The sequence below is a fragment of the Stegodyphus dumicola genome, chromosome 1, assembly GCF_044657685.1.
Source record: "Stegodyphus dumicola isolate Sdum_Otavi_A_Nest chromosome 1, ASM4465768v1".
Taxonomy (NCBI): Eukaryota; Metazoa; Arthropoda; class Arachnida; order Araneae; family Eresidae; genus Stegodyphus; species Stegodyphus dumicola.
In genome coordinates, this window is record NC_140768.1 from 3,775,652 (window position 1) to 3,803,409 (window position 27,758).

General features: G+C 35.8%; 2 protein-coding genes across 4 annotated transcripts in view; both read right to left on the reverse strand.

The window, feature by feature from the left end:
* Window positions 1–17,626, reverse strand: part of LOC118192176 (uncharacterized) — a 31,895-nt gene extending 14,269 nt beyond the window's left edge. The window contains exons 1-3 of one of the 3 annotated variants that reach the window (XM_035363077.2): window positions 17,552–17,626; window positions 8,168–8,299; window positions 286–597 (exon numbers count right to left, since the gene is read on the reverse strand). In XM_035363077.2, coding sequence (XP_035218968.1) covers window positions 286–597; window positions 8,168–8,219 — 364 coding nt within the window. In that variant the 5' untranslated portion in view covers window positions 8,220–8,299; window positions 17,552–17,626. Of the gene's footprint in view, window positions 1–285; window positions 598–8,167; window positions 8,300–13,423; window positions 13,606–17,551 lie in introns of those variants that run through there. The other 2 variants (XM_035363078.2, XM_035363079.2) reach the window with 2 other exon arrangements.
* A 3,918-nt stretch (window positions 17,627–21,544) lies between these two features.
* LOC118192175 (matrix metalloproteinase-14-like) overlaps window positions 21,545–27,758 on the reverse strand; it is a 40,712-nt gene continuing 34,498 nt past the window's right edge. The window contains exons 8-9 of the mRNA XM_035363076.2: window positions 27,282–27,545; window positions 21,545–21,896 (exon numbers count right to left, since the gene is read on the reverse strand). Coding sequence (XP_035218967.2) covers window positions 21,781–21,896; window positions 27,282–27,545 — 380 coding nt within the window. The 3' untranslated portion in view covers window positions 21,545–21,780. The remainder of the gene's footprint in view (window positions 21,897–27,281; window positions 27,546–27,758) is intronic.

Below are 27,758 nucleotides of genomic sequence, written 5' to 3' on the forward strand. Positions count from 1 at the left end.
TTATTCCTTGTGACTATACCTCTGTGACATTCACTTCATCGTCTTGAACGCAGCTTTACATCCTTCCCCTGGTCATGTTCATCTCCAAGCCTGTGCGAGAATTGGCAAGGATTAACACTTAGGTAGATCTAGTTACATTTTATGTTAACGAAGACAACTTAGCCTACAAATTTATTAGAGTTATACGTTTCGAGCAGGCCTAACCACATTGAATTATTCCATTGGAGTAGAATGCTAATTAACGCAGAAACATTATACACACACTTTTCATAAAATTAAATTTACCACTTTCTGTGATGGTTTGATCTGCTGTCAGCATTCCACTGCCCTGTTTACTGGCATCTAATTGCCATCTCAGGTCGTCATGATTGAAGCTATTTCCATCAATATGCTTTGGAGGCTGAGATTTTAGATTAGTGATATCAGTCAAGGCAGGGTCTTCATTTATGGTTAGCTGAACAGCAATCCTGTATTCATAGTCATCGGCACCTTCCTCTTTCTTCATTCCATCAAATAATGCTCTCCTGTCATTTGAACTGAATAACGGAAAAGGACGAAACAGAAATTTCTCGAATTGGGTTGTTTTGTTTGCTGGAACTGAAATAAAACAGAAACTTCACTTTTCCGTCTTTAATTCTTATAAGCATGCTATCTAATGTATGTATCAATTATTTAAATAAAAAGTAATTGTTGATAGATTCAATTAATGATTCGTAGTTTTATTTCTTAAAAACCCATTGATTCTCTTATTAATTTAAATTATCGTTCTCTTTTTTACTCACATTCCAGAACTAGTTGCATTGTTGTAAATAAGTCATTCTACAATTAATTGCTTGTACACCCTTAATTATACAATATCCGCCATAATACTCGTATAAAATCGATATACAAGTTGATGCTTATTTATTGTTATTTATTATAAATAGATTTTTTACCAGTGTTCATTATTCATATCTAGCATATGCATAAAATTGCATCATGTAAACAAAAACATGCATATATGCACCAGAGAAGTGTGAAAACGTGAGTCAACCTTAGACGTTTTTGATGTCTTTTCAATTCACCTGTTTTGGGAATGGTTAAACTCTGAAACAGAACATCCCGTAAAGTTTTTAAAGAAAATGATTGCTCTTCGCATCTTCCGCGGTTGCAAAAATAGTGCTGCAAAACTATTCCTGTTCAATCAAACAACTGAATGGGAATAAATAATATTCGCTGGATAGCTGAATAAATATGTAAAGACTGTAAGGATCTTAAGTTTTACTAACGTTTATTTTATTTTAAATCTTTACTATCACTTCTTATTTTCTACTTCCGGCCAGAATTAAAACCTTTAACTTATTTATGCAAATTTGTCTTGCGAACGCCAAGTACTTAAGTTGTGGCTTTTTGCCAAGCGAGAGAGAAAGGAAGGAGTTAGTAGAAGCAGGCCGCTTACCTTAGCAGTTTTTACTCGGTTGCTGGTTGCCTAACAGGCCAGAGGTTTAATCCTCTTGATAATTTTAAACGTATTGTGTGTTTCTCCTTACTTGCTTTGGGAACATTCAAGAACCTGACTCGGAACAGGGAACAGGGAACTGTAGTGTTAACAGTTCTCTGTACTACATACGGCTCCCTGTTAATATACGGCCAATCTTCTCGGAGGCCCTTGTTTGTTACTCCAAAGTTAAGTTAGAGTTTAGTTAATATTTTTATATTCTTACGTTCAGACCACAAGTGGTTGGTCTCTGTATTCCGAAGTACGGAAATCATTGTAAAGAGTGAAAAATAAAGGGTTTCGTATACCCTTCCTGTGTATCTTGTTTACTTCCCACATTTATTGAACATAGCTTTAGTAAGCTCCCTGTTCCGAGTCAGGTTCTTGAATGTTCCCAAAGCAAGTAAGGAGAAACACTGAACCTGATAGTTTTATTTCTTAAAAACCCATTGATTCTCTTTTTAATTTAAATTATCGTTCTCTTTTTTACTCCCACATTCCAGAACTAGCTGCATTGTTGTAAATAAGTCATTCTACAATTAATTGCTTGTACACCCTTAATTATACAATATCCGCCATAATACTCGTATAAAATCGATATACAAGTTGATGCTTATTTATTGTTATTTATTGTAGGTAGATTCTTTGCACCACCAATGTTCATTATTCATATCTAGTACATAATGCATAAAATTGCATCATGTAAACATAAACTTGCATATATGCACCAGAGAAGTGTGAAAACGTGAGTCAACCTTAGACGTTTTTGATGTCTTTTCAATTCACCTGTGTTGGGCATGGTTAAACTCTGAAACAGAACATCCCGTAAAGTTTTTAAAGAAAATGATTGCTCTTCGCATCTTCCGCGGTTGCAAAAATAGTGCTGCAAAACTATTCCTGTTCAATCAAGCAACTGAATGGGAATAAATAATATTCGCTGGATAGCTAAATAAATATGTAAAGGCTTATGTCATTGCATAAAAATGTCATAAAAATATAAAATGCATAAAAGTATCACAAAAAGATTGCATAAAAATACCACTATCCCTGGCGATAGCGCTGCCTGTAAGTTCTAGGAATTGAAGTAGAGCTCAGTTTCTAGAACTTTAGAAACATCCTACGCATTCAAATACTAATAAAATTTCTAATCACAAACTTTCTGTTCTTCTTAGTTTAAATAAGAAACACACCACTTTCTTATTCCTCAGCCTTAGCTTTTAAGCCACGTGCCTATATTCACAACATGCCCCATTTTTAAATGCATCTTTTTGTTTACATGATGCAATTTTATGCATTATGTACTAAATATGAATAATGAACACTGATGGTGTAAACAATCTACCTATAATAAATAACAATAAATAAGCATCAACTTGTATATCGATTCCTTTCTGCAACATGAAAGTGCACAATTACTTGACTTTTTTATCTTCAGTAATAAAAGTACACAAAATTTTCAATGCTAATTTAGTGGATTAATAATGAGTACATACGTTTATATTATTGCTTAAAACCTAAGAAACAAATGGAAAAAAAGGCCGCAGTGTCAGTGTTTAGAATTCAAGTGTAAAATCTAAATCTTGGTGCTGCTGCTTTTTCAAATGCTTACAAGAAATTTGTATAAATAATAATGTCGAATGGGGCGAAAGATTTTTAAAGAGCGTGTCAAGCAATGGGGAAGAAGAAATGTGTTCTTTGCATTTAATGCATAGTATACAAAACATAAACATCATAAGTGTCACTATCATGTCCTTCCACAGACAAAGTGCATATTTCGGCTTACCACGATAGAACATCTTGGGGGGGGGAACGGCCACATCGCTGATACTGGAAACATTGTAATGAGTAGGTATGCAAGGGTAGCAAATACGTAGCTTTCCTCACAGTTTAGGAAAGTCAGGGTCTTCGTGTCGTCAACTGACCTTCTTTACGCTTGATCCGTGTAGATGTACCCATATTATGCTATAAAGGTTTATTCGCGAATTCCTACTCTACTACGCATAGGTGGTGCACTTCTAAGATAAACCCTGTGTTGAACACTGCTTGACACCCAAATTGCAACACCAAGAAAGACAAGAGATATCACAACAAAATTTATTTAGTAGATAACATGTTGACCAAGTATCAAATGATTAAATTTATAGACTTCTGTGAAGTGTGGTTCCTTCCAGAATCAGTTGCCAGAGTAGCCGCCATTGTTGGAGATCACCGCTGCCACACGCCTCGGCATTGATCCAAAGAGACTTTGGATTTGTTCTTGGGGTACAACAGACCAAGCAGCTTCCACACGTTGCCAAAGTTAATCTGGTGTGGCAGCTTGGGATGTAATCTGGGTCAATCGTTCAACAACCATGGATGTTTTCTATCGGCAAAAGATCCGGAGAGCGAGCCGGCCAGGGAAGCAATTCAATCTGGCGATTGACGAAGAACCCTTGGACAATGCGTGCCACGTGTGGTCGCGCATTATCCTGTTGAAATATGGCTGTGGGCAAGCCCTGAAGGTAAGGAAGGACAACTGGCTCCAACACCTCGGAGATGTAGCGCTGGATGTTTAAAGTACTGGCAATGTGTATTAGAGGAGTGCGAGAGTGATATCCAATACCGGCCCATACAATAATACCCGATGCAGGACCAGTGTGGTGGTGCATAACGCAGCTGTTCTTCATCCTCTCTCCACGGCGTCTCCAGACTCGAATCCGACCATCGTGGTGTTGCAGACAGAAGCGTGACTCGTCAGTAAAGACAATTTCATTCCATTCTGCCGTCCACATCCTTCTTTCCTCGCACCATTGGTGGCGGAGACGTCTGTGGTTCTGCGTCAAGGGTAGACGAAGCAATGGACGTTTTGCGGGGAGGGACCACTCTGCTGTAAACGGCGTCGAATGGTACGCGTAGACACTGGATGAAGCGTTACAGACCGAATGTGCTGTGCTGTGCTATGGTTCGTGATGTGACTGAGCGATCCGTCACTGCTATGCGCACAATGTTCTTGTCATCACGTGAAGTGGTGCACTGAAGTGGATGCGATCGAACACGTCGGTCCGTCGTACCCTCCTGCATCCAATGGTCACATATCCGCATCAAAGTTGTTTGGTTTCGTCCAACACGGCTACCGATTTCCCTGAAATATAATCTACACCTTCGGCAGGCCACTATCCTTCCTCTGTCGAACTCGGATACTTGATCAAACGATGATCGTTGCTTACTACAAGGCATAATTGATCTTTTTTTTTTTTTTTTTTTTTTTGAAAAAAACCACGAGAAAAACACAATTGCCGAACTTGAAATCGTCGAAAACTCCAAGCCTTAAATAGCGCTCTGAAGTGGCGCCACAGGCGCGCGTGATGTGCGTCTGCGCTGAAATTGTAATCATTTGCATACCTCACCTCCGCTAATGCACGTTGTAAATTTCATGTTATTTGCATGCTTCCGTCAGGCTGTTGGATTTACGGTGACCAGCAGTGTAATTAAGTATTTTTTCAATGCAACCAAGTTTGGTTAAACGCAGATGAAATTGCATAGGGAAGAGAGTTTTATTTAATAGATTTCCATATCGGAATTATTTCATATGTTTTAATTCTCTGACATGTGCTTTTATATATTTATTTATATTTTTTGCAGCTAGCCTGACAAGCTTTAATAACTACATAACAAGGACGACTCTTGTCTGGAACAGCATTAGAATTTGCATTCGTTTTTGCTTTCAGGGCAGAAGATATGGTTGAAATATTAGATTCGAATGTTTGATTTATATGAGCTATTTTTCAGAGAAAAACAGAATTTGGACCTGGCAACCCCACTCACCATGGAGTCCAAAAAGGGGATGCAGAATCCCACACTAGATTTAACAGAACTCGTACACTTACTGAAGCCACACAATCAGCTTCAATCCCATAACAGGCACTTCGAATCGCTTATCCCCAAGCCACTGACACTATAAACAAGCGACAATCCGATTGATTCTAGCGAGGACAGCTAAGTGCCTCACGTTTCAGTCTGAAGCAGAGGCCTAAATAATATGTTGGGGAGAGTGCCTTCTCTGTCAACTACCAGGATCCTTCTTTCCAGCCTTACAAATCTCCCCACACAGCTGAGACGTGTCTCTCTGCATGAAAAGCAATAGCGCAACTTAACTTGAGCTCCAGTCTCTGAGAAGAAAATCATATAGGAAAGAAGTAGAAATCAGAAGGTAAGAAGGAGGACAAAATCATTGGGTACCCTGGAGTCTAGATATACGCATTCATCAAAAAAATGATCTCCTGAGAGATCCGCAGCATGGGTTAAGACAACAAGGCTTGCTTATTTGTTTATTTAAGTTGTTGTTTTAATTACATCAAAAGAATTATCTTTAGTTTAACGGAAATTTTTCATTATTAATTTAATGGACAGATATTAAAAATTGTACAATGCAGATTTAAAAATTACAGAATTCGAATGCAGGTTACGATTTCAGGCTTTATTACTCACTTTTTTGCTAAGACTGAATAACACTATAAATTTTCAAACTTGCTGTTGAGAAACAGAGTATTTGAAAAAGACTGTTTAAAAAAATTCGTCAAAACGCCTAAAGGTTATTAAGAATTCAAAAACACTTATATGAAAATGGCACTGAATGGAGATGAATTATTTCTGTATTTCATAAACATTTGATACCCTGTGTAGGATTTGCATAATGATGCCATTTAACTGCTATCGATATGCTGAAGTCTAATGTTTTCAGTTCACATGATGTCTCATGCGATTAAAGATTGTAATTTATCTTAGACTCAGTAACTTTTAAATTTGAATAAAAAAATTATTCACATTGGAGAAAGGAAATAATGGATTGAAAGTTACCAAAGGCAAACTGAATTGGCTGCCGTCCTCAAATGCTCGTAGATTAGCAACACAACATGTAGTCTGTGTTGTCTCTCAATACGATGTAAACCTTGCAAACGACTGGTCTACGTCAAAGCTGCACAAAACCGTTTGCGTGACGTAGGTCTTGGCATCCTCCATTTACTGACTTATGTTAAGTGTTTTAGTGACTGTCTAATAAGATAAGCGTGGATACACAAAACATATGATGTGTGTATCATAATTTCCGTATCGCCTTTAATTACATAAAACTGATGACTAGAGTTACCATTTTTTGGAATGACCAATGGATGTTTCGATAATCATACACATTTAAGGATCTAAAAAATCTCAGTATTGCAGTATCGAGTAGTTCTCAATCAACATCAGTTCAGAATAACGCTGAAACTGAGGTTTGAAATGTAGAGAAAATGAATATTTCACTGTCATTTACGACGTTTTACAATTCTTTACCAAATTGCTTCTTATTATGTACATCTCAGATTGCTGATTTTGAATAAAAATTACAATTACAGTCATCTCTAGAGTTATATAAGTTTAACAGAGTTAATTAGTTCCAAAAAATGAATTAATTCTAAAAAATAATTGTAATATTGTTATCTTCGCGTACGCGATTTTATTGCAGGCGCATCAAACTATCAGAAGAAAAATTTGAACTTAACGGAATCCCAAGGCAATTATTTCTGTAAGTTTATATATCTTATTTCAGTGCAAATTCTAATTGTTAAAAGAATTATAACAACAGTCAAACGTGATTTACAGAACTGCAGTTTTCTAAATAACGATTCGTTACAGCTTAGGGCCAATGCTACACTTTCTGCCATTATCTCAGCGGCTCAAGTTTCATAATTCTGGTATCTTGTGCCTTCCTAAATTCTAAAAATGGTACTATTCCGTTTTGAGGACCGTAAAAAAATTGCAGCGAAAATGTATGCGCAAAAGCGCCAAATCTAGCAAACGCGGCCATTTAACAACGCGCCAAATCTAGCGCACGCGCTGATTTCATATTGCGTAAGATTACATAATTCGATATTTCTTAGGACGCCATTGAAATACTAGTTTAATTTTAAAATTCTTTTTTGATTTTAAATCCTTAATATCCTATGGATTTAACAATTTGGAACGAAATGACGAAAAGTCTGCAATAGAATTTTGGGTGAAGTGCAGAATCACCCACTGTTTGACGCGTTTTTAAGAATTGCACATACTCAGTATCCATGCACACATCGACCTATTTTTACTTAAAAGAAAATTGACACAAATCCAACTGTTTTTACTCTTGTAAAATGCGGCAAACAAATAAGTGGACGATTCTGCACTTTACCGAGAATTTTTTCAAAGAAAAAGCATCGTTCATTATAGAAAATTATGTTTGAACAATCAACAAGATGAAACTATGCTTTAGCGATAACTCGGTAGCGAAATAAGAATACAGGCATCCATTCATTTATGTTTAGCAACTTTTATATAAATTATAATAATGATCTGAAATAGTCATTTACTCTTGTACTTCCATTCAGTCATGTTTGCCTTTTTTACATAAATTATAATAATAAAAAAATATTATATGAAATTAACCCTTTCATGTAAATTAAAACATCAGTCTTAGATAGTTGTTTACTATTATACTTCCCTTAGGATTGCCGCAATTATTTTTGGCAGCATAGGCATCTACATTAGTTTGGCGATTTTTTACGGCCCTCAAAACCTAATAGTACCCTAAAAATTTACTATTCATTGAAGGTTAAAATTTTTACTTCCTCCCAGATTGTTCAATTTAATTTCTTTTTTTGGGGGGGGCGTAATGTAAGAGAAAGAAATATGTATAAATACCTGGTCGAGAAAAAGCAAATCCAGCTCCAAGAATTAAAATGAAGAAATGCATATTTCTTTTCGCATTAATAGTTTCCTGTTACTATCGCTTTATAAAATTCCAATAATATGATAGATAGCTTCATGGGCCATCTAGAAAAGATTTTTTATCAGAAATTTTATAGCTACAAATGCTTCTTGACTTTGATATGATTACATTCAGAAAAACTCCTCATAAGTGGAAAATGTATCTTAAAAAGCTACAGCATTGAACCTCATGAGTTAGGACAGCTTGCCTTAAATGTGCTCAGAAAACTTTCATTAATATGCAGTCGAGAAAAATCATTTAACAGGAATAGTAATATAGTTTATAATAAAGTTTTGAATGTCTCATGTAATTTCTCAAATATTCCATTGAAAATAAAAAGTACAAGAATGGTTTTATGTCACCATTGACCTGCGTAACTGAAAGCATGTTGGATCCAGATAATCTTAAGCATTGAATTTAAAACAATTTCTGTAAGTAAACAAGATTCAATTTCGTACTTTCATTTTTTTCGGGAAAGCTCTGGAAAGCTAGTGGAGGGTAAAAAGTGAAGGAGCCTACACTCATTTGATGATTTAACGAACAACTAAACTCTTCACGGAACTAAAAGAGTTAAGGAAAATTGAACTCCCAGAAAGACATCAAAATTTTTGCAAAGATTTTTTCTCTTCATTGCGTAGTTTCCTATGGCAACACTATCTGCCTGTCAGCATCCTTCTCGTTTATGCGGTACACACATATAACTCCTGATACTAGCGTAGAAAGTGATCATAATCCAAAATATAATTCCTACTAAAACTAGAGGGTTTTTATACTATCGAAATAGAGAAGCTCGAAAAATCGTAAGCTGCAGATTAACCGTAGATAAATCTTACTAAGAGTTTAACGTAATACTCTTATAAACGTTTAATTCTGTAAGAGAGAGAAGATGTGTAAATTAAGATGGAATACTTCCCGTTTAAATCTTCGTTTTCGCTTAAGAGAACAATCCACCTCAATTAACATGAGATAATTTAGAGAATGTTTACACATTTTTAGAACGATATTGGGGCCGTTAAATTAATGTTTAAAATGTCAAGATTATCTTTTTAAATGTTCAATCTGATAGCACTTTTTCTGGACTAAAAGTCTGTAGGGTTTCCCTTAGTTCAAATAATCAATTATTCAAATTTTTATTGATTCTCCTGATCTTCTCAACTTCCCCTCGCATTTCCCCGCCAGGATGCTAATTTAAAGTTAAGTGAAATGAGTATTTAAACGGGTGAATCTTGGCGTTTATTCAGAGTGTTTTCGCTAGCCAGCGCATATTTCGTTTCTGGCCTTGCTGTTACGCGAATTGCTGATTGCCATTTGAATAATTATCACGCCTGGTAGGTTATCGAGTCAACCCAGTTAGCCGTAGCTTAAGGTGCTAGTGCCAGCACTACTCTTTTTAAAGTCTTGAAATTATTTATGTAAGAACGCTGAAGTTCCACCGCAAGTTGTCGATGTTATTGTAAAGCACGCAGTACGTGCATTTCTGTTCCATAGTTGAAAATAATAAAGGATTATTTTCACCTTCTTCTGTGCTGGTATTGTTTCACTCATGCGCGAGAAGTCGCCAGGTTCATTAGTAAGACGTAGATTAGTTTATGTGTCCAAAGAGAGTTTAGATCCCATAAGTCTGCATGGTGATTTCCACGATAGAATGGTTTTTTGTAAAATTTCCAATTTTCCTCTTCCACTACTTTCTAGAGACCATCAATGGTGAGAGGTTTGCACTTAAAAGCTCTTTTCAGGAGACCAAAGGCACAACAAACCATACCGAAAAGGCCAGCGAATACAGAAATGCGTTGAAAAGTTATGTACCGTATCTTCCGGTGCATAACGCGAAACTACATTTTTTTATTTTCAGGTACATTCGCTGCAAAATGCGCACTCTTTTCTTTACGAGGAAATCTGAAAGATACATACGCGATGCTTTGATCTTTTGAAGTCATTCATTCGAAGATGTTTTCCCGGTGTTTTTAACAATGGTTGAAGTTGTGATTATCGAAAGCTTTAGTAAACTACATTTGCTTTAGTTGAAACACAGTTGATCCATTGTTCCTTTTAGTAGCAAAAATGGCTCCTGCCAAACGAAACAAACACAGTACTGGTTTCAAATGCAAGTCATTTAATTTGCAGAACATTAAAATCGTGTTGCAGCAAGAATATTTGGTGTTAGTGAAAGTTCCATACATGAATGAAAGGGAAATGAAATCACAATAATTATTATGCTAAAGAATAAACGTGCTTTGAATTAAGGAGTAACGCAATAGCCTATCCTAGAAAAGGTTACAGCCGAAAACATCGCGCCAAAAACATCGCGGACGAAAACGTCGCGGAGAAAACAACGCAAGGCGAAAACGTCGTGATACAAAACATCGTGGGAGAAAACATCGCAAAGAGAAAACATCGCAGTTCTAAAACATCGTGATACAAAATATCGTCATCGAAAATAAAGCGGTTCAAAAACTTCGCAGTTTAAAAACATCGTCGTCGAAAATATCGCGGTAAAAAATAAAGTATTGACAAATCATCGCAGGACGATAACATCGTAGGCATGCTTTTTTCAAGCTTTAATAATTGTAAATGGATATTTCCATAATGATTTGTGAGCGCAAGATGGAAAGAAGGATAATCTTTACTTTCGTATTTTTTATTAACTAATAAATTTTATCTGAAAAAGTAAGAAGGAAATTTAAGCATAGAAAATTAAAGCAACTTATAGCATTTAATAGAATTTTAAACCGACATAGTTAACTAACAAAGGTCATTAATAAATCATTTTTATAAAGGTTTTACTGGTATATTTTCACTAAAAGTATAATCTAAAAATGTTTAGAAGAAGGAAGCTAGGTAACTGCATGACCTTATCCATAAAAAATTGCTAATTATGAGATTGTTTTCTTCACTTTTGTCAATCTAACACTCTTATTATGAAAATTATTTCTTGTTCTGCTTCAGTTTACTCTTAAGTATTAAGTTTCCTTCTTACTTTTTCAGCAAAAATTTATTAGTTAATAAAAAATATGAAAGTAAAAGTTATCTTTCTTTCCATCTCGCGATCACAAATCATTATGGGAATATCCATTTACAATTATTAAAGCCTGAAAAAAGCAGGTCTGCGATGTTATCGTCCTGCGATGATTTGTCGATACTTTATTTTTTACCGCGATGCTTTTAAACTGCGAAGTTTTTGAACCGCTTTATTTTCGACGACGATATTTTGTACCACGATGTTTTAGAACTGTGATGTTTTCTCTATGCGATGTTTTCTCCCTCGATGTTTTGTAGCACGACGTTTTCGCCTCGCGTTGTTTTCTCCGCGACGTTTTCGCTCGCGATGATTTTGCCGCGATGTTATCGGCGGACACCCCTAGAAAAAAGTTGTTGTGAACTGGGTGCTAGCTGTGAATAGGAGATTTTTCCAGACAAGAAACTGCGTACGTTCATTTGTCTTAAAGCGGGGCAAAGAGAATGCAAATGAAAGGAAAAACTTTAAAACAACTTTGAGTTGGACTGGAATAATTTTTTTCTCAGGTAAAGGCTTCAAAATTTGGACAACATTGACAAGTTTATAATTGATAAGTTTCCAGAAGTAGGTTACTGACCTACGGAGACAAAAACATTATGTAGTGTCACATACTGGAAATATGGATGAAACTCCAGCAATGTCTGATATGATAGGAAATAAAAAGGCGATGTATGTAAAAGGAACAAAATAGGTTCATATTAGAACAACAGGTAACAAAATATTTCACCACACTGCAGTGCCTACGCGCTTAGAGGACGGTAAAAATTTAAAACCCATAGTTATTTATTTATTTATTTATTTATTTATTATTATTATTATTATTATTTTAAAAAGACGATGCCGAAATGTATTTCCCCAAATAGTGTTTTCATTCATGCTGGCGAGAAAGGATGGATGGACGATAAGGTTTGACACTATGGAATAAGAAATGTTTGGCAAAAGTAGCGCTGTTGCCTAAAAGAATCAAGAAAGTCTTTTAGTTTAGGACATATTCAGATCCTATCCAACGGATAATATAAAGAGATTGTTGAAAGAGTGTAATACAGGCATAGCAGTCATTCTAGACGGGTTAACGCCATTAGTTCAGCAGTTAGATATGTGTGTCAACAAATCATTCAAAGAAATTGTAAAACGACAGTGGAATACGTGGATGTTAGAAGGTGAAAAACCATTTGCAAAAGAAGGCCATATGCGTCATGCCAGTATAGAAATAGGTTGTTAATGGATAATAAAAGCACAGATTGAAATTAAACCAGACGTAATTCAAAAGTAATTTTAAAATATAGTTTTATCTAACAATCTAGCAGGAATGGGAGATGATATCAATTTATGGATCAGAGTAACACTGTTGGTGAAGTTGAAAGAGAATTCGATGATTTGTTCGAAGATGCCGGAATGTACCTTGTGCAATAAGGCTTATAGCCTTAATTTTTTCAAGAAGTGCAACGGTACTTTTCGAAATATGACTTGTTGCTTTGTATTTATGAAGTGTCATTCTTTTAAAATCATTGGGATGAAAAAGTAGAATTTCTTCTGTCAATATCGGACCTAAAACTTTCTCTTGATGGAATGCTGAGCTGATTTTAACATTTTTCCCACTTTTCTTATTTTTAATATTCCTCTACAAGAGAAATTCTGCGACAATAATAAACCCCTTACTGAAACTTTCTTTGAATTGCTGGAACCAAATTTGTAATTTTTCGCCTTGTTTTTGATAATAAATAGACATTTTTTGTTGCAGTCATTTAGGTAATCTCCTGCTTCATCAAGGGTCATAATATATTTCCATTTATCGACACTTACGTATTGTCCCGTTGATCGGCCAACTAGAGCGATTTAGCACCAATTATAGATGACTGTACCCTTTAGAATTTCGCAGTAGCGATTCGCGATTGGCAACGTTTCCCGAAATTTCCGCCAAGGTCAACCGGATAATAAGTAAGTACCCATTTACATCCTGCTACACACACTTCATATAGGGTTCTAGCGTTGAGCCACATGCCTAAGCAAAATCTGGTGAACATTACATTTTTATCTTCTTTAAGTTGCAAATCTTAGTTTATAATTTTATTTAATGTTGCTACAGATGTGTTTAAAGACTTTGTGATCGATTTCTGCGTCCGCGGATTTTCTTTTGTTACCAACGATTAAAAGAACAAGGAAAAGTACGTACCTTTTTCGTGTATTCCGAGTCTTCTTTTCATGTAGAAGGTAAGGATTGGCGTGTTTTCATTTCTGATTAATAATGTTATTACTTATTTTGCACTTAGGAATTTTAATACCACGCATTTACCAATATTTTTTAATTATGGAATAAAAATATTTCTCTTCGGAAAGCGCAAAAACATATCTTTCTATCCCCAGCAGCTAGTTTACATGCGACGTTTTGAAAAGACGAATAAATATGAAAGTCGCAGACGATATTTATTTCTAATAAAAAGCTGTTGCCAGAAATTTTTATTCCAAAATTATTTGCTTTTATTTATTTATTTATTTATTTTTAAATTCCTTATCGAAACTGTTCTAAAAATGTGCAAACACCCTATGTATTTGTTTTCGCATTATTGGTTTCTTATCAGCATTCCATTTTGTAATTTCAAATGCTATCACAGTTACATGGGACATATAGAAATGATTTATTTTCACAAATTGTTAGAATATATATGTTTCTTGACTCGCAATGCGATTATGTTCCGAAACATTCAAAAGTCGAAAATACCTCTAAATTCCCTTAACATAACGATCATGATAACTAAAGATAGCTTGCTTAGTTTTCAAGGAGGTATTTTTTAGTACAGTTTTCATTCCATTAACAGTTTTTAGTTCATTCCATTTGGGTAGATGTTGTTATCAATAGTAACATAAAATATTCAGTCATTAACCTGCGCAGCATCGAAAATGTTACACTGGTTAGGTTGCAAATGTTTTCAGATAAATTTGCACCGTCACAGAACTCAAAATACAAATAGTAACGGAATGCGTATTAGTAGTGGTAGCTCTACCCGTTGCAAATCTACTTGCTCTTAAACTTTATTTCATACAGTAGCAGTTAGTAGGTAATTTACATAATCAGTAACGCAAATAACAGACGCAGCAATAAATAAGCACTTCCGCATTAAGAGCTCTGCATCTTCTTTTGACATTCGAGTGACTAGCGCGATTAGATAAATAATGAAATGTAAGAAATAACAACTGAAAAATAAAATCCTGTAACTGAATTCGAAACTTCACAGTTCTAATTCACAGATTATAAATTGAAATCGATCCCAAACTGCTTAAAAAGATTCAGTAGTTCAGACTTCATATGATTGGATTATTTAGCTATGATAAAGCACAAGTAAAACCCTGTTGTTGTTGTTGCTGCTGCTAAGCTCACTTGCCTGACCCATTTAGTCAGACCAAGTCCCCGAAATTCTTCGTGGTAAGGAACGCAAGTTTACGCCTGTCGTTGGCAACAGCCTTGAGCAGCTTACAGGCGACAGTGCGATTTAACTGAGTTCTGCCCCCAATTTTGATAGAGAGCACGCCGGAGGGATGGCGGGTCCAAGGGTCTCCCATCCCTCTTCCCCTACCACTAACCTGTCGAGAGGACTTTCGGCTCCCCCCATATTTAGAATGCTCCCGTGCCGCACAGACACTATACACTTATAAACATCCATGATTCGAAACCGGGCCCTTCAGCATAGCAGTCAGTGACGCTAACCCAGTCCCCGCCCATGTACCGGTTGGGTGGTGGTAAAACCCTAGTATCCGCCCTTGGCGCGATTTTGAAAACGCCAACACCAAAATGTCGCCAACACCAAAATGACGCGTTTATTGCTCATCATAAATATCGCGTTTACTACTCATCCCTAATGTCGCCAAATTTCGTGTGTACCGTGTACTAGGATTAAACCAAAACATATTATGGGAAAGTCTGTGGAGAGGAATATCTTCATGAAGTACTAAAGGAAAATGACCTCTAATACCACACATGGGGAAAAGCATGAAAATCTGACATAGCCAATGCATTCAGTCATCGGGAGTACAGCATACAGGACCTCTACTCCCGAAATAATTTTAAGCATCGCAGTTTTAACAATTCGGCCACTAGTGGGCTTTGTGGCTCCACAGACTTCCAGTTTAGTTAACATACACTGGTGTGCAAAAATTAAGGACGAAGTCGAAAACTTATATGAGCTGAACGAAGAGACAGAGCGGACAGAAAGACCAATCAGGAGATTAAGTAAGGTGATGTACGGTAGCACATGCGCAGATATGCAGGTAGACGTAATGGGGGAGTGTCTGAGTAGTATAAAGCATGTTGTCGGTGTAAGATCAGTATTTCTGGCAAAGAGATTGTACGCCGTATAGCAGTTAAAATCACACCGAATTGCTGCCTCAGCGAGAAATGGCGAATAACCAATCTGTTAGACGACATTTGGATGCTTTTACCCGAGGTCGAATCATTGGGAAGTTGGAGGAAGGCCGCAGTGTGACAAGTGTGGCTGCAGAGTTCGGAATTGCTTACAGCATCGTTTCACGACTTTGGAGACAATTTCAAACTACAGGAACAGCTATTCGGGAGTTTAGTAGTGGTCGTCCACGAGGAACCACACCCGCAGATGACCGGTATATCGCCTTACAGGCCAGAAGAAACAGGCGGCAGACAGCGGGAGAAATTTCTAGACACACGACACAGGCGACTGGACGACCGATATCGCGTTTTACCGTGGCCAGAAGACTGCACGGTGGTGGTCTCTTTGCACGACTCCCTGTACGGTGTGTACCTCTAACGCCTGCCCATCGGAGAAGGCGTTCTCTGTGGTGCCGGGAACACCGGAATTGGAGAGACAATGAATGAGGACGAGTACTCTTTACAGATGAGCGTAGATTCAGTCTGAGTAGCGATTCTCATCGCATACTCATCTGGACAGAGCGGGGAAGCCGCAATCATCCCTCGAACATCATTGAAAGGGACAGGTATGGAGGTGGCGGTGTTCTCGTTTGGGGAGGCATCATGCTTGGTAGTCGTACAGACCTTCACATCTTCGACTCAGGTTCAGTCAACGGGACCCGTTATTGTAACGAGATTCTTCTTCCATATGTGCGTCTTTTTAGAGGCGCTATTGGTCCGCAGTTCCTTTTCATGGACGACAATGCACCATGTCATCGCACAGTAGCTGCCGAACAGCTCTTAGAGAGTGAGGATATTGAACGTATGGATTGGCCGGCACGATCTCCGGATCTCAATCCCATCGAGCATGTATGGGATTTTCTAGGCAGACGCTTGGCAGCTCGTACCTTACCACCAGTAACGATTCCGGAGCTTCGATTGGCGCTGCAAGACGAATGGGCAGCAATGCCTCAACAACTCATTGACACCCTCATTCTCAGCATGGGCAGAAGCTGTGAAACCTGCCTAGCAGTCAGGGGAGATCATATCCCCTATTAAAGACCGGATGTTTCTTGCTGGACACCCATCACAGGGATGTTTCGGCCTTCAGTCGCATTGCGCTCCATGCTACATTTTCAATAAAGCTTCTTTTTATCCCTCTGATTTCTCTTTTAGTAAGTGTTGCTTACATTACTCATGTCCTTGCGTATTGGGGATTTTACGGTATTAAATGTGTTGATTTGGAAAGCTTTTGTACAAAGTTATATTGAAAAAACCGTCTCGTCCTTAATTTTTGCACACCAGTGTATTGTCTTGGTAGTTAATATACGCGTTTGAAAACATGACTTTTATAAAGAAATCAAGAGAAGATATAGAAGAAGGAAAAGAAACTATCAAGTGACGTATTTTGCACTTTACTTTCGTATAACAATTTCACTTATATTTCTTTTGCATCTTTTCATGATATTATAAATGAACCTTTTCTTTATTTTAGCTTTCATTATGTTTAATTCTTATGTATATGGTGTAAATATCGAATGCACTTGTATCTTATTACCATTTATGTATTTATTGCATACATTCGCATAAAATAAAAAATAAACGTTTCTTTAATTATATAGAGCTAAATGAAAATACTATTTATGTAAAGCATTAAATAAATTACACTTAAAATAATCAAAATTCATTAACGTAATGAGTATGAATACAATACGATAAATCGATAATGAATTAACGATTTATTAATTATCCTTAATTAAAAAAACTTCTTGAATTTAAGTGTAATCTAAAATCACTTTTAAATAAAAACAAAAATTTTATAATCGAGCAAAAAGTAAGCAACTATTTTAGTATCATTATTGACTTTAAGGATTAAGAAATAAAAATAATTATTAGGATGATTTTATTTATTTAAATTGCACCTACTTTTTTATTACTTTGCTGATGAAATTAAGTCATTTGTCTCTGGAAAATGAAAAACATCGCTAGCCAACGTTCAACTCACGACTTTCAGACAGTTGCCAAACAGAATTTGATTAAAATAAAATAGTTTGTAATTACGCTACAGACGTTTTCCTCGTGAAGAAAATCCCATTTATAATATTCGCTGAGTATTAATACTTCTACAATAGTTATTTATTTCTTTTCATTATTAATGCGTAAATCATGTAAAATGCTAACGAAAACCTCGCATTTTCTCTTTCAGTAAAATGTTAATGCTATATTCCTCCTACGAGTAAAATTACGTCATAAAAATTTGAAAAATACGTCAAACCGACACATTTACTTATGTTTACGCTGTTTGTATATGCCAGTACACACAAGGGCTATTTACCAATTTAGTGGAATGCTTTCTCGGAGTATTTTCTAAGAGAAACTATCTGATATTAATATTACACTTACAGAAAGCTATGAAAACACCAGTCTAGCCAGATTGTTCCCTCGGTATAAGAAAATAAGGTGAACTAAGTGTGTTCAGCGATTTTATCCGCTCATCCGCTGGCGAACAGAGTGTGTATTTTTAATCCCCACGTTTTAAAACCCTCTTTTAAGGGCGACTGGGGATTAGGGGACCCAATCGCACAATCCTGGTTGTGAAGAATCATCATCCACCACATTTTAATTCGGGAGCCACTGTAGAGTCATTAGGTTATTTTGAAACAAGAGTACATGAAAAATGTGCATTGCCCTCACCGGGACTCGAACCCTGGACCTCTCGAATACGAGCCGAGTGTGCTACCGTTACACCACGGAGGCATGCAGAAAGGAGAGAGAAAAAAAACCTGGGGAAAGTGCAGAATCGCCTACTGCTTGGCGCGTTTTTAAGAATTGCACATACTCGGTATCCATGTACACATCGACCTATTTTCACGTAAAAAAACATCCCAGAATTGCACAAAAATGGCATTGGGCACTGCCTCGACTTTATCCATGTACACATTGACCTATTTTCAGTTAAAAAGTCAAAGAAAATTGACAAAAAAATCCAATTCTTCTTACTCTTGTAAAAAGCGCCAATCAAATAAGTGGGCGATTCTACACTTTAGCCAAAAACCTTATACACTCACGATCTTGGGCATTAAATGGAAAAAACCTAAGAACTCTTCCATTTGAAACTGTAAGTATAAACAGGACATATCTAAGCGGAGTCATTTTAATCCAAAAAAATCTTCAAAAAATGGTGATTCGGATTTTTGCATTTTCAAATTCTTTACACTTTTATGTTTCTAAAAATACCATTCTTTAATCGCTATGGAAATTAGAACTGTAAAAAATCTAATTTTAATTTGTCATCGAATGCTTTGATAAATGAGGATTTTTACATAAAAACGCTCCCCCCCCCCAATGGTGACTTTTTTATATTCGATGTACCTTTTTTCAGGACACTACTGCTCACAGGTATCTAAAATTTCTATGGCTTATTTATTAGGCTTCCTAATATTTACTGAAATGAGCTTTTTGTGATAAATTTATTAAAAAAAGAATTACAAATTTTTTGTGTGCTAAATTTTACTATACCTAACAAAATATTCTGTAAATTACTCTAAAATTCAAAATACTTAAAACGCTCATTTCAGTATAATCAGATAAGTATACTTTAATTACACCAAAAACTTCAAGCGTGTATCTACAGCAGATTTTGAGAAAAGGTACATCGAAAATGGCCAATTTAACATTGTCGGTATAGGGGTTTCTGACACCCCTTAAATTAATGGTATTTGTGATTTGTATGGAGCAGATATTTTTATGCTGATTTGGATCTACTTTCTGTTCATAGCCCATACAGCAGGGGTGGACAAATGCTTTTAACCAGGAACAAAGAAAGGTCTTTTTAATCTAGGATGCGTGCGGAGCTGTCGCAAGCTGCGATGGTGTCTGTGTGGTGATCTTTTGCGGACGGTGCCCCTGTTGTTTTCTAGGTCGCGATGGAGGAGAGAGGAAACTCCCATCCCCGATTGAAATTTTTTGAAAAATTATACTTTAAAATAGTATTTTATGTACTTAATTTCATAATTTTTACTTTAAATAAGCCCCAGGCGTTGAAGACGGGGCTTCAACGGCTCTGTATATTAAGAATCTATGAAATGTAATATTATTTATATTACATACGTATATATATATACGCAAATTTCAAGGAATATGAAGCAAAAATAAAGCACCTGTATTCAATATTTTCATAAATTTATAGCTTTGCATACATTTTTATTTTTACTACGTACACTGAGTTGTACACTACAAACACTGTGTAATATTAATATATGCTTAATAAGAGACGTATACTAGGTACTTTTCTGTTTTGCCGCCTCAGGCGATAATGTCGCCAATAATGGTAACTGATGCCAAACGGAATATCTTCGCCTTTTACGCCTCATTTTCAAAACAAGTCGCAGCCATTTCTTACCAGATTGATTGTTTCTTTCAATACTGGCATAAAATTCCAGATACCGTAATTTCCAGAAGAAACGCCGCGGCGTTTACGTGTTTAAAACTTAAATTTTCAGCGGGTGCGGCGTTTCTACCCATGCGGCGTTTAGGTGGACTAAAAATAAAATATTTCCTACGATGGTCATTGTACACAGTTTGGATGGCCTTGTCATTGTGCATAGACTGGTGCTATTCCCACACAAAAGACCACTCAGTTGCTTTTTGCGAACGTTATTTTGTTTACATTCTTTCCCTTGAACGGACCTACATGCCTTATTCACCCTAAACGAGATCTCAGAACAATAACATTCTTCCCCCTTTCAAATCAACATTCTCATCAGTTTGAATAGTCTCTCTCCTCTGCTATTCGACGAATCTTCCAGGACCCATCCTCTCCCCACCCCTGCCTTTTCTGCAATTTTTTTCAAAGGCGGACACGACTCCACCTGCCTCGCAATAACGAACTCTGACGTATTTCCCCTTCAGGAATGGATTTTTCTTAGCATTCTGCCAAATACAGATCCCATCAGTTTGGGTACAAGTACTTGTTGGATAGTTTTTAAGTAAGAAGGGAGCGGAAAATTTTTGAAAATGTCTCTAAACGGCACAGAAGCTATACATTTCTTACCTTTAATTTATTTTTGAGTTATGGTTTCATTTCATGCATTTTTCTTAACTGGTATGTCATATATCAGGACTTAGGTTGAGTTTTTGCATCTATACGGCCCACGACGATGTCACGCACAATTTAATCTATTGCGGCGTTTACGCTGATGCGGCGTTTCTGTGTAATTTTAATTTTTTTCCCGCCATTTTTCTCGAGTGCGGTGTTTACACTGATGCGGCCTTTCTTCCGGAAATTACGGTAATTTTTACAACATAGTTCAATTTTATGCTCTAAGTTTCTGCATAGTTGACCTGGCTTTTGAATTTCAAGAATCCCGAAAGCCAGATCTATACGGAGAATCCAAGAATATGACATAACTATCCATCACCGGAAAGGATCATCACACGAAAACACCGACGTTTTGTCTTAGAAGACCCCGCCCAGAAAACTATTGATATTGTTCCAGGATCGAAACAAAATATGAGCTGGTTAATCATCTGGTCGCATGACAAGATTGTATCTAGATTGCATAATTTTATTTCTATTCATATATTCCGAATAAAAACAGTTAAGTGTTTCTAAGACATTACAAAATTAAACGTAAAGTTGCGAAAGTATTTGTAATTTGAAAAACGGAAACAGAAATATTTAGATGTTTAAAGTAATTTTTATTGCACCCACGGCTCCCAAAGTTTTTACTGCCCCACTTGAAGTAAGACCTGTCCTTCTTTGACGTCAACTGAGGGAAGGAAATTTAAATGCATATGGGGACACTTTTTCATGCAACTGACAGAAACAAAATGGAAGTTGCGTCATATATATTTGGAAAGATATATCGATATGTGTGTGTGTGTATGCTACTTAACAGTAAAGTAACTCGAAGAGACTTTTACATTTAGATGTTACAAAATATTTATTTTTTTTAAAAATCTGTTATTTGCTATCATTTTGAATAAATAGTCTACTGTTTTATAGCTCCTGTTTTTCACCTGCTGTTCAGCTCAGTTTTGAAAAACGCAGGAATCTGTTCGTTACTCATTATCAGAAATTCAGAATCATTTTATTGAAAACAAATCAGACAGAATCACGAGTCTCAACGCGTCATTTTCCAGTTTCGAATAACTCAAGAAGAGCACCCAAACCAGTATGGGGCTGAAGGTAGAGGAAAGTTTGCATCCACACTTACATTAGCATTGTTGAAGCGCCAAAACTTCTTGCCTTTAAAAAAGTACGTTTTACCTGAAAGAAAGAAGGTAATTAATGTAATAATAAGCATTACTTTTGTAATTATTTCTGCACACATGTAGTGCATATGTACTAGCCCTGCATGAAAACTCTCCCAAGTTCATTTGCGTAATTACAGGAATAATTATTATGTTCTATATGTACCTATATGCAATCTCTAGCCAACTTTAGATAAGGGTGGACGTGGTGCTGTACTGATTAATCTTTACGGCAAAGGGACAGTGCCCACGTCCACCGTCACTTATCACTTATCACTTTATTATTAGTGCAGGTATTCTAGACAATACATTTTTTCAATACCAGGTAACATACATACCAGGTAACATAAAAACAACATTTGTTCCTTTTTTAGTGCTGCAAACTAAGAAATAAAAAAAGTCCTGGAACTTTTCTGACAAAGGATGTATATTAAATCTACTCTATATATGAAATTACTTTGTTGGGAAATTAGTATGTTCTGTTTGTTAGCTAAGTTAATCTCTAAGTAACAGTTTAATATGCTCTTACTTTTGTTACAACTTTTGATCTAACAATTTTGTTACTTAATTTTGTTACAACTTTTGATCTTACAATAAGTAAATTTGAACGTCTTCTATCTAAATTAAAATAAGAAAGGGAAATAGAAATGTAATCTGTTCATGCGTATGGAATAATAATATATGTGTATTAATTATTATGTAAAACTATAGCACATTAAATAAGCTATATTTAAATAGCTAAAAAGCGTAAGGTAACAGGAATCCATACTTATGATACTAATGATATAATGTATTGTAAGAATTATGTTAATTTCTTTAACAGTTAAGTTTTAAGTTCCTTTCCTGTCTTCCTGAATTTCAACTTACAACTTCCGGCCAGAACGTATTTTTAGAATCGCGTTTGAATGCAAATTGAGAAGAAGTGTTTAACCGCGAAGTTCTACTGAGTTAGAGAGAATCAGTGATTCTGGCTAGCACGCGTCCTCCTTTTTAGGCTACTCTCTCTTAAGCTATTATTACGCTCGGCCGCACTTTAGGCCCTTGTTAACTTCGCCGTTATTCAGCTTTAAGGGATCAACTCGGCTAGAATCTTAATAGCTTCGGCTATATCTTTTTAGTTAAGATTAGTTAAGTTAATTTCTCTGTTTTTGAGTTCAAACCCGAGTGGCGGCTTTATTGTAAAACTCCAAGACGGAGTTCTGTTAAACTTTGATATGGAATAATAAAAGGTCTTTAACCCTTCTCAAGCTTTATTTACTGTCTCATGAACTCAAACGATAAGTCGCTTATCAGTTCTTAAAATTCTTCAACTTTAACTTAAAAGTACACAGTACAGAATCTTACAGTATAATGATTAGAATACGATGATTACAATAGAGCTATGAAATGATAATAATAGAAAAGATAATCAGCATTTTACACTAAATGATAGATAATTGAGGCGTGAAGCTATCAAAAATAACTAAACTACTGCATCTTTAGTTCCGTTAATGTACTGATAAGAATTACTCTGGTAATGAAGAGCCACGAGGTAATAGTTTCACATTTCCCAGGTTTGCTTGATAAAATTGCCTAACTAGGCCGCCATTTGTTTACATTTGAATAATGGTAGAATAGTGAATTAAGTTATTTGGTGCACCAACTTAAGTGACTGTTTGCCCAGTGTGACCGAAAGTTATCTTTCAGTTTTGTGCACCAATTATTTTGCCTTTCTGTCCGCGGGCCGAATTGCTTGTTTTTGAGCAGAAACTCTAATTTTAATTGTAAAAAAAAAAAAAAAAAAACTGTATTTGGGTGATTAAGATTTTTCTGCATTTTACAGTTTTTAATGAAGATGGTTTGAGTCATGTGGTGTCCACATCATATATTTCAGAATCGTATAACTGGTCATTAAAGAGCTGAAATGTTCATATTACAGCTATAGAAATTATTGCTTTACGGAATGGATTTGAATGAATCTGCTTATATAGCTTATGAATTCTACTTATTTTTGTTCATGAAGCTATAGCATAAAGATGAAAGTAGAGAAAACGTGTGGATAAAACGTGTAACGAAATAAACTTCGCTTAATCCTACTTACGTAGCTCAGCACGGACGATGGGAGAGGAAAGTGATATTTTCCCGTCTTACAAAGTTTTTATTCAACTCCTTTCTAACAGAAGAGGGAGCACTTAGGAATTTATGTAATCATAAAAAGAAAGAAAGGAAAATGATTAAAAAAAAAAAATTCTGCTTAGAATTCACATGAATAGGATAATGTTTTATATAATTGCAAATTAATAGTAAATATTTTCACGACCATTATAAATTTTAAAAAGCTTGAAACTCCTAATTTTAAACAAGTTGTAAGATTCTCCACTGTGTGCTTCTAAGTTACAGTTGAATGTGAAGAATCTTAAGGACTAGTAAGCGAATAATCGTCTGAGTTCGTGAGGTAGAAAACAACAAGTGAGAAGAGTGAAATAACCCTTTATTATTCCAACTCTAAAGTTCAACAGAACTCCGTATAGGAGTTTTACAATAAAGCCCATTGTAATGGCTTTACGGATGAATAATACATCATAAAGAAAACGAAACAAACATTTATTAAAAATTAACGTTCAAAGAATAATGGTAAACTCGGAACACTACCTCGCTCCTACAACATAATTAAATTACAACCTGCCTCCTCTGAGGCTAACATGCAGCTGTCGTCTCTCTCACTTGCTGGGCTCTGCCTGGCAGCTGATTGGCTCTGCCTGGCAGCTGATGCTGTTTTAAATACTTCAGAAGACAATTTGAAAGCTATGGATTCTAAAACTCAAGTTGATAACTTAATTTAAAAATCTGCTCCTTTAATTTTTTTCAAAATTTATTATGTTGTTTTAAATACTGCAGAAGACAATTTGAAAGCTATGGATTCTAAAACTCAAGTTGATAACTCAATTTAAAAATCTGCTCCTTTAATTTTTTTCAAAATTTATTATGCTGTTTTAAATACTGCAGAAGACAATTTGAAAGTTATGCATTCTAAAACTCATAAGTTGATAACTTAATTTAAAAATCTGCTCCTTTAAATTTTTTTCTCTCGGTTATTAATTGGCATGTATGTCATCCTAAGTATAGTAAATGTAACCAACATCATGCAGAATCCAATATTGAATATACTGTATAAACTGCGTAGGTTTTCCTTTATTTTGCATAGCAAATTTATTTTAAGTTTGATACCTTTTCTGAACTTCTCAACTTCCCCTCACATTCTCTCGCCAGGATGTAAATTTAAGTTAAGTGAAGTGCATATTTAAAAGGGTGGATCTCTGAGTTTATTCAGAGCGTGTTTTCGCTACCCAGCGCACGTTTCGTTGTTGTTTCGCTGTTACGCTAGTAACCCTCTTGGCCATATCGGAATTATCATCACGCCTGTTAGGTTTTTGTGAGTCCACCTGTTAGGCGTAACTTACGTGCTATCCAGCAGTGCTTATTTTAGATTTTTACTTGAATGATATTCTACGATTTTACTTTCACTACAAGTTTGACGGTGTCATTGTAACGCACGAAGATCGTGCCTTTCTGTTAACTATTTTGAATTAATAAAGGATATAAGGTATTTCTCCCGCCTTCTTAGCGTGCCTTTGTGGTGTGGTGGTCTGTACGCTGGGCGCGTATTCCAGAGATGCGCGGTTCGTTTCCCGGCGAAGGCGTGGCATATTTTTATTTTATTTATTTATTTTTTTTTTAAATCTTGCCTGCTTCCAAAAATACCTAATGTCACTACAGTGGCGCACGAACAAAAAGGGTGGTGGATGATGATTCTCCACACCCAGGATTTGGCGATTGGGTCCCCTAAAAACCCCAGTCGCCCTCTAAAAGGTATTTCTTAAAGGGGGAGTATATAAGGTATTTCTCCCGCCTTCTTAGCGTGCCTTCGTAGTGTAGTGGTCTGTACGCTGGGCGCGTATTCCAGAGGTTCGTGGTTCGATTGCCGGAGAAGGCGTTGCTTCACACGCCTGTGCGAGAATTTTCTAGGCTCACTGTAGGATATAATTTCGTTTATGTAGAAAAACAGAGAACGACCTTACAACTGTTGCGGAAAATATAGATCATGGTTTCCCAGTGGAGTCGGTGTCGATCCCCCTGATGATCGATGGAATTTTAGAGGAGTTTCGGTTGAACAAGCATCGACATTTGATCGGCATTAATCAAGATTATAAAAGTGTATTAACAAAATTGCTTACTAGTTGTTTATTGCTATGCTTTGTCATGCAAATAAGTCAAATGTTGTTCAAAACACATGGGTACGCAAACTTTTAGAATTTAAAAGTCATTCGAGAGAAATATTCCAAAATAAAAGTTATTTGCCGGACTAACATTATTGACTTTTCCCTGTTCTTACCTAGTCGAAGCAAGATTTAGTCAAGTTACTAACTTACTACGGAAAATAAGAAACAGGTTGAATGTTTCTGAACGAAGTGATTTAAATTTAAACAAATGAATACCAAATATTGAAAAATCTGATGTGGACCACATGACTTCGTTGTCCGACCTATTCAATTAAACACATTTTTTTCTGCATTTCATTTAAACTACTTCCTCTAATTTCATTAGAGATATGCTTCTCGTTCAATTAATTCAGTTCTTACTTTACAGCAAGGCTAAAATACATAAAAACTCGAAACATCTTCATTAAAAATTGTAAAGTACAGAAAAACATAGAACATCAGATAAATTATAAAAAAAAAAAAAAAAAAAAATATCAATTAAAATCAGAGTTTCTACACAAAAACAAGCAATTCAGCCAGCGGACAGGAAGACGGATTTTTGAATTGAACACAAAATTGAAATTTAACTTATGAGTCCTACTCGTCAAAAAGACACTGAAGTTGGTGCACAACATAATTAGTCACTTTTAAAGAAAAAAAAAAAAAATGCCCAATTTACCAACATGTAAGAATAAAAAACTGATTTCAACGAGCCGGCTAACAGAGTGGATATCTATATATATATATACCGAATGGTGGAGCCGAATTTAATCAAAACGAGAGGTGTACCACTACACATTATAGCAGTCTCGTAACAAAATTTCAATGTTCTAAGGCTACTATTTTTGAATTAGGGGAGATACATATATACGTACATACAGACGTACAGACATCACGAAAAAAAATCGATTCTAAAATCAAAAGGAATCTGAATTTTCATTTTATCAGTTGTTGACTTCAAGTATGTCAACAATTCTCTTTCAAAGTTATAATGTGGCTTTTATATTTGCTATATGTTATATGAAATTATATTTGTTATATGATATTATATTTGTTATATCATCTATAACATAGAAAAAATGCCTTTTACAAATGTAACTTGCAACTATTTAATTTTAAAGTAACTTGCCAAATGCTTTCAAATTTATGCACCAGATCCTTACCATCTATCCATGTGAATGCTGCATCAAGATTTGAAACGAGGCCTCTCCACCTCTGCATCCTCTGTGGGTACCCCCGTTCCATCTGCTGAGCCTTTTCGTCGTACTTCCAGTATAGATTACCACTAAAAAAGTAAGTCTTTCCATTTTTTGCCCAGACCAGTGCAGCATCCACCTTATCTAGATCAGATGGCAAGCCCAAATGAGTCAAAGGGAATGGACTATCAGGCGTGAACTGGTTGCCATCAAAAACCCAGAAATATCGGCCTGAAAAGAATATAAGATTTACATAATAAAATATCTGTATACACATGGAATTTTTTAATTATTTAAACATCAAAATAATATGTAATTTTCTAATTATTAAACTTATGTAACTAAACGCATGTAATTTTCTAATTATTAAACTTATAAATACTGTAAAGATTTCATTTTTTCCTAACCAATTATTTTCAGTTTGACTTTACTTTCCCTCCTGAT